General features: G+C 47.0%; 1 protein-coding gene across 2 annotated transcripts in view; it reads left to right on the top strand.

Moving 5' to 3' along the window:
* The first annotated feature begins 2,601 nt into the window (after window positions 1–2,601).
* PDE6D (phosphodiesterase 6D) overlaps window positions 2,602–8,356 on the top strand; it is a 36,182-nt gene continuing 30,427 nt past the window's right edge. For both annotated transcript variants that reach the window (XM_084291642.1, XM_084291641.1), the window contains exon 1: window positions 2,602–2,796. In XM_084291642.1, the coding sequence (XP_084147768.1) occupies window positions 2,747–2,796 (50 nt within the window). In that variant the 5' untranslated portion in view covers window positions 2,602–2,746. The remainder of the gene's footprint in view (window positions 2,797–8,356) is intronic.

Here is an 8,356-nt window from a genome sequence, read left to right as displayed (position 1 = left end):
TCTCATCTGCACAGGGAGGGAGAGTTACCTCTTTAATCACGTCCGAAACAGGCCCTCCACCACGGTTCATATTACCCCACAGGTACACGGGCACAGTTGCCCTGGGAGAGAAGTGCGTCACCTCATTTGTCTGAAGAGCTGTTCAAGCTGAAATCCAGGGCTGATGCAGACGTGGAAATGTGTAATAGCGAGCTATTTCCCATAGATCATTTTTGCAACCTCTTGCTGGAGCCCACAGATAAAAATCAACCAACTACCACTGAGCCCTCCTGCATTAGCCCCTTCTAGGTCATCCAGGAGGATCTTTCCGTCAGGCTGTCCTGACATCTCCTGGCTGCTGCCAGCCAGCCTGGCTGGCTGAGGTGGACTTTGGAGGAAAGCATCAGTTAAGCTCAGCTTCTGGGATGGATTTTTTTTTTTTAAGTGAAATAAAAATATGAGTATGCCCAGCTGTCTCGTCTCCTTTTAAACTGCTATTGCAACCTCTTGCTCCACCCACGCAGCTTTCCGCATGCAGGGAGATGTTAATCCATTTTATCTTTTAATGTTAGCATTATCTCTTCGCTCGCCCTGTCTCTTCCCCTTGTGATTCTGTAATCTAGGTCCCTTTTAGGCAGCAGATAATTTCACCTCGTTTCCTTGTGTTGCCTGAGAAAAGAAACCATAAATCCAGAGTAATGTCTTCAACCAGTGGGGTCACGGAGCCCCAGAGAGACTTTGAGAACATCATTTCTCTGTCAGGAAACAATGCACAAGCCTACAAAGTCACCTGTAAGGGACTGAGATGGGGCAGGCTGGGATTACAGCGCAGTGACAGCCTTCTGTCCCACAGCTCAGTCACACTGAGCTCGGCATCTGGTTCTTCAGGCTTCTGAGCACCCAACCTGCAGCTGCTCACCCTGCCCCTGTCTGCACCCTGCTGCCAGGCAGGCGGCGCCAGCTTTGCTCCTCCTTGTTGTGCACCTCCCTGTGCCCCAGGGCATGATTCTGGAGCTGGCTCTTTTCTCCTGAAATCCCAATTTTGATGTGCCACCAGCCAGAAAGTTCACACCCAGTGTCACCAAGGTGAGGGCTGATAGTGAAAGCAGGTACTTTTGTGTTTCTTAACCTTTCCCTCACCTTTTATACATAAGGTGGTTTAAATCAAAAAAGAGGTGCCTTAGGACAACATAAGAGCTTACCAATAACCCACATAACACGTTATATCAAGAAATTGTGCAGTAGGCTAGATTTATCTGCCAGGATTAGGATCTGATCCCTAAAATGTCCACTAATTTTACTTCCCAACCAACTTAAAGCAAAATATCAACTGCTGGCACCACAGCCATGTTAGAGCAGGAACATCTACATGTAACCAAGTGGATGCTCTAGGGGTAAGCTGGGATACGTAACTGCTAACGCAGTCTTGGATGTGGCTTCACTTCCTATCCGTGTGTGCTTTCACCATACTTCACCCATTTATTCTCTCCTTCCAGGTTTCCAGGACCTCAACTGCAGAGCATCACAGAGCATAACGGGAGCACCGAAGACTTGCTGAAGAAGCTGTCAAGCTCTCCACTTTTCTCAGGATCCAGGGAGTTAGCTGCTAGCTGGACTCGCCTCTCTCACCTTGGCCAGGCTGGGGGCGATGTGTATCTGGGTGGTGGCTGATAGGCAGCTGTACGACCCCTTCTGTTGAGTGTGGGGTGGGAGAAGGCCCCAGTTTACAAACATATTTCCCAGTTATGCTGGAGAAATACCATCTATTTCTCCAGTTATGCTGGAGAAATACTATCAGCAGCTTGGGAGGACGGCAGTGCAACGCGTTCTGGGGAGGCAGGAGGCAGGCTGGGAGCATCCCCTCACCTGCAAGGACAGCTTAGGAACCGTGACACCTGCCAACTCGGCATGCTGCAGAGGCGTAAAGGCAAAGGTGAGGTTTTCAGAACGAAGTCACACAAAGGGACAGTGAGACTTGCTGTGCTGCTTCCTCATGAGCGGATCGAAAAGCTGAGGTGATATTTGTGTTAATTTAGGGTGAGGATTTTGAGAGGACTCAGGGCTCCCACCACCCTCTGAGTTACAGTGTCTCATGTGGTGCTGCTGCTCAGGCTGGGAGCAGTCCCAAAATCTCCCAGCCTCACCCATCAGCTCTTCCATGACCCCAAACCGGAGCGATGCCAACTGCCCAGCCCCTGCTGCCCCACACAGACTGACGGAAACCGGGATTTCACCCCAAAATGCAAAAAGACCCCAACTGCGCCCTGTGGGGCTCCCACCCCGTGCCCTGAGGGGCTGAGGGAGCCTCTCGCTGCCCGGCTCCGCCACCTCGGCACCGAGCTCTGAGCGCCTCAGCCTTCTCCGTCCCAACGAGCAACCCAACCCCGGGGCTGCGCGAACGCCCGGCGCCCGGCCAAGTTTGTCCCTCGCCGCCTCCCGTCCCCGCCCCGCCGCCCTTGAGCGAGAGGAGGAGGGGGGAGAGAAAAAGAGCGGGAGGGGGGGAAAGCCGCGAGGGCGCGCTTTGATTGGTCAATCCACCCGTCAGTAAAGGGCGGCGGCGGCGAGCGATTGGCTGGAGGGGCCGGGCGGGAGGCGGGGCGGAGGGAGGCGGCCGGGGTTGGTTGCGGCGGCCGGTGGCGGGTGCGAGGCAGAGGAGGGAGGAGGGGCGGGGGGCCCTGAGGCGCCGCTGTCACCGCCGCCGCCGCCGCCTCCTTTCAGGCCCGGCCCCGCCCCGGCCCGCGCAGCCCCCTCCGCCCGCGGCGGGACCATGTCGGCCACGGACGAGCGGGCCAAGGAGATCCTGAGGGGCTTCAAGCTGTATCCGCCCGGCTGAGGGGGGAGGAATCGGGAAGAGGGGGGGTGGTGTGAGGGGTTGTCATGGAAACGGCCCCATCCCGGGGGGGGCTGGGCCCGATGGGGTCCCCCCGTCACACACTCATAGGGATCTCCTACCCTGTGGTGAGGGGGGCTGGGTGTGGTGGGGGGGGAGCCGGGAAGGGGCCTGGAGGGGCATAAAGGGGGTGAGGGGGTGCCCATTAGGGTGGGGGTACACGGGGAGAAAGGCTGAGCCCCCCCGGTGCTCCTGAGGTGCTCCTGAAGGAGCTGAGGGGCTCCTCACTGAGGTCCCTGCCTCGTCTGGAGAAGCCCAGCCCGTCCCCAGGGCCTGCTGCTCGGGGACATCTCCTCGGGGACATCTCCTCAGGGATCTTCTGCTCAGAAAGGCCGCAGCACCCGGTCTGCTCGTCCTGAAGCGGCTCCTTCCCGGTGGTGTGGTGAGGTATCGGCGTGTGCTGCCCTGGCCACGGTCGGCTGTACGCGTAGCGATGCCGCTGACATGCTGTCAAACGCCTTTCCCTGCAGGTTATCTGAGAACTTTGTGCATCGGGGCTGTCAAAAGGTTTGTTTTGCATGTCAGCTGAACGCAGGGTTAAGGGTGATCAAAAGGAGATAGAGATGAACTCAGAAGAGAAATGAGAGCCTGCGTGCACCTTTCCAAACCAGGGTAAAAGTAGAGAAAGGCTCAATGTAAAGGCCCACGTGCAACCTGAGGGTGGGAGAAACATGCTGCATAGAACTACTACAGCAGATTCTTCTAGGCTTGAAAGACAGGCACAAAAATGACCTTTAGGCACAGGGACACTTCTATTTTTTTAATGGAAAGGACAGAAGCGCACTGAATACCCTTTTGATCTGATGCTGTTAGTGCTGAACAGATTTCTGGCCAGTGAAACATTCATAATCTCTATGCCAGCTGTAGCACACTCTGAATTTCTAGGCTGGATTTAGCAAGACAGCTACTATCAAACTATAAGCAGATGCTTTTCTTAACTTGTGAATCACTGACCCCTCCCCCAGCTCTTAGTACTGCATCTGGTTCCTTTGCTTCTGCGCTAGCAATATTGACAGTTCTCTTTATTTATGAAGATGTAATATTTCAGCTGTCAAAACATTATTTAAGAGCCTTTTGTGCAGGCAATTAGAAAAAGTATAAGCTTCTGACAAAACCAGACTAAGCTTCTGGTAGAAAGGAGAAGTGTTTATAAAGTTAACTCCAGGGAGCAAACTTCTAAGTGTTTTTTACTTGCATCTGTGTATTGTGCTTGCTGGATAGCACAGTTTAGGTGAAGGTTTTTGTCCAACTCTGGATGAAATGATTCATTTTGTTTGTTGCCTTAGGTAGAAAATATTCTTTGACCTTTAAGAGCAAGATGGTTATACAAGCCTAAGGTAAACTTCTGTTATATCAAGCAGCTGTAGCAGAAATACTCCACAGTTCCAGGCTGAATGACAAGTTTAGTCTTCCTTTGTTTGTCCCAGCAAGACACTGATGCCAATTTTAGCTTTGATAAGACATTTTAGGCTACAAAAACCTTGACTGTGTTTCTCCAAAACATCCAAGGGTACTTCTGCAGCTCAGATCACTGCCTGCCATGAACTCTGTGAAGTATTAAGTCTGAGAAGCAAAAGTTCCTTTACAGATTTTATAAATGGAATTTTCTAAGTAATTGGACATCATTTATATGTGCCATTAGTTGATCAGAAAAGTGGCAGAACATTCCTCATTTATGAGAGAAAGCCTTGAGACACTGCACCATCCCCACAGGAAGCCATTCATACCCAGATGTGGCTGTGTTTTCCATAAGGAAGCCATCAGCAAAGAGTTCCACTTCCTTTTCTAAGAGCGCTTATTCGAAAGTGTTACATTTTAAAGAGATGCTTTATCTTCTACCCGCTCTACTGCTGCGTGCTGATTTAATTTGCTTGATAAAAAGGGAAGAGAAACACGGTCTGAGAAGCTGTTACATTTATATTTGGAGTACTTGAAAGTTTTCTCCTCCCCTCCCAAGAGGGAGAAGTTCAGCTCTAACCTAAGCACATCCTGCAAGCTTGGCACCTCAAAGTGAACTCGCTTTTAGCACCAGAAGGCAGCAGAGTTGTGCCTAGGGTACGGATGTATTACATTCCTTGCGTGGCAGGATCTGCTGGTAGAGTAGAAAGCATCACTGAAGGAAGTTTTCCGGAACACTTTAACATAAGAACTGCCAGTTCAGCTGGAAGTGAAGTTCATATTGAGCAATCAAAGCTTCCTCAAACAACTCCTATTTATTTGTTGTTCCTGAGAGCGGGCTAACTACAGGCTTTCCAACTGATTGGGACATGCTGCTGTGGAAATTAAATTATAGCCCAAATCCACCCTCTGACTTGAACACAGAGGTATGCTTTCCTTCCTCTATGACACTAGCGCAGAAGCATGTTGTGGCTAGCGTCCTCAAATTCAGGGCAGAAATATTTCTTCCCTCTTCTCACAGACTTTGCTGGTTTAAAAAAAAAAAGCCAAAGGAGAAATATTTGGAGAAATATTTTTGCAGGCAAATGTGTGCTTATGTTTTATTACACTCAGAATTTCTATGGCACTAGTTAAAAATTGAATACTGACAGTCCAGCGTGTTACAGTAAAAGATGGAAGGCAGCCAGCAAGAACTTTTATAGCTTGTCACTTCTGGAGACAAGCTCTGTTTACAGGTGTTCATCAGCTCACTGTTCTGAGGGCACTCCACCAAACAGCAGTGCTTATACTTAAAATATGAAAATATTTACAGGTAGTCTAGCAGTCTGAGAATGCAGACTGATTGTTTGGCCAGAAATAATATCAGTTCCGTTGGTAATTAAAGATGCTTTCCTATGGGATAAGAGCCAAGTCTCATTTCTGCAAGTGCTTATGCACAACTGGTCCTGTAATTTCAAATGCATCTAGTTTGACTATGCTTTTTCCTCCAGAAGCTGAGACAGTTACACTGTCAAGCCACAGAATGGCATTTTACTTGAACCTGACTTACCCTTTCAACACTCTCTTCAGGTTTAGTTCTGTTGTTTTAGCTTTAGAGTTCAGATGTGAGCTACATACATTTTGTAGTACTTACCTTCATAAAAGGGTAATACCAAAAATATTTCTCCCCAGCAGTCAAAACCTTGCATTGAGAATTTTTTGATGGCTTTTCCCCTACCAGCCCCTTGAATTTGTATCTGTTCTGATATAAACTAGCACGTGTTTTTCTTCCAATGCCTTATGTTCACTAGAATGAGAACGCTGTAGACAGTTACTCCATTTTAATCTGGTTTGTAAGCATTTGTGCATTCTTATTTAATCAGACCATCTATGCTGCAGATGAGAAATATCTGGTTGTGGTTCGCAAGAGCAGATTCACATCCAGCTCTTCAGGAAGGAGTGCATAAGGAAACTGAACTTCGGTGCCTCAAATGTTTCTGCCAGAACAGCAAGGAAGAGGAAGTTCAAACAAGTCAGTTGGGTCTCATAGCACAGAGAAGGTACCAGGTCTAGCCTCTCAAAATATGAGTAAGCACATCCATTTCCTGTTTTAAACTTTACAGTTCAAGCAAGGTATCACCTATTTTATTTGCTCCTGAACAGAGCAGTCTCAGCATACTTGGACCTCCATAGTGTTAATTGCTGTGTAGACATTTGTCAGTTTAAGGTAGATTTCTCTGTGAACTTCTATTAAAGGCTACACAGCATATCTCACCATATTTCAGGAGTCTCCTGGAGCTAATTAATATGGTGAACATAAGCATGAAGAGAACATTAATTGCAGGTCAGAATAATTATGGAGTTATGAAGCTAATATTTGTGGTCAGTGTAAGCATATACTAGCAGCTCAAGCATTCAAGCATTTGTAAGCAAGTCATTCCAGACAGAGGCTCTACTACTTTCTGAAACCTCTGAGGTTTCCTGTGCAATGCCTTGTCATCTTGCAGAGCTTCTTCCAGTCCTCCTCTTGCCATTATTTTTCCATCTAGGAAATCAATTCAGCAGGGAATTAATGTTTTGGAAAGATGGATGAAGCTGTAATAAGGGTATAGTTAGAAATCATTGAGAGTTTCTATGAAATTCTCTGCAGACAAGAGTTCTGTTTCCAGCCTCCATCTCATCTCTGCCATATACACAAAAACTAATCAGTGACAGCCTTGCCTATCAGTTCCTGGAGCAGTCACTAGACCAGTTTGATGCAGCATTCAGAAGTTGACAAATCCAAACCAAAGTTGTAACAAGTGGAGTTTCTGACTTATTTTTAGTTTATTATGTCTTTAACTGCTTATTCACAGAAAATATTTATTGCAGTATTTATGAGACTTAACAAGGTGGCAGCTTTAACTGGCTTAAAGAATTCCCCTTTTTGAGGCTTCCTGTCTGTGCTTCCTCAGATCTTGGTTTAGACTTCCTACAATTGAATAGGGAGATGAATCACCAAGTTCGTGGGTTAAATGGAGACACTGACCAGCTAGAAGAAGGAACAGCACTCCCCAGAAGCTAGGAAGTACACTCAGTAGGGAGCCAAAGCAGAACATGAATCTAGCTTGCACCAACACAATTTAAAACATTCTAGAAAACATGAGCTTGAGCTCCCCACATGAATCTCTGGCTTACAAAAAACTGGAAGAGTCCTTCCCATCAAAGGCATGGAGTTTGTTCATATAATCTGGAAAATTGGTCTTCCTTTGCCACTTTCCTGCCTACAAACCTTGGAGTGTGCTACCAGCAGGAGCACTAGACATTTCCCAGTTCACACTAACTACAGAACGACTTCAAACACTGGCAGAATCAAGATACCTTTGTTTCAAGAAGGTCAGAGCTTCACTCAGAAGCTTCAGCCACATTGTGCTTGGTATTTAAGTGTCACTGTGGTCAAGGTATCTCTACCATATCAGAATTGTCTCCAGTTCTGGTAGACTAAACACATGACAGGTTCTTCATGTTTCTTATGCACAGGTCATGAGGTGTATCTGCAAGTGATGCAGGAGCAATTTCACCAGGCTTGGCTTTACCTGCCTACTTCCTCAACACCAAAAAAACTTTGTGCTCCCCCTAACTCACTTGCATTGAAAAAATTAACACACCTATAGGAAGAACAGCAAGCTATGTTAGTTAAACATGACTATTTGAATGAGTTAATCAGTTTTCTGCATTTTAGATTTAGTGCAGCCCTACTGTAGTGGGGAAAGCAGTGCTTTGTGCCCTGGACAGAAGGGTAGAACAGACAGAGCTCAACAATCACAGGAAGCAAATGAGTTGCCCCAGGGTATATCTTAACTAGCACTGGTTTAGGAGTGCAATTCAACATTAAATCCAATGTTTGTCTTTAGTCAGCAATATTATTTTAACACCTTGTTTTTCAGTTTTATTTCTATTACTTGGCCTTTAATATCTCCAAAGCTTACTCATCCACTGTTTCACCAGAACTCTAGTTTTTATTTTACTTTCTTATTTAGTGCCAACCTAATACAGTACCATCAAAAACTCAGTTGTCATAGGCAAGTTTTATTTTCCCTTGTTTCTTTATAATATCTTTAAGATCTCAGC

This window comes from Netta rufina (genome assembly GCF_964035555.1).
Source record: "Netta rufina genome assembly, chromosome: 9".
Lineage (NCBI taxonomy): Eukaryota > Metazoa > Chordata > Aves > Anseriformes > Anatidae > Netta > Netta rufina.
The sequence above is the reverse complement of the archived record's forward strand: the minus strand, read 5'-3'. Positions and strand labels throughout refer to the sequence as shown.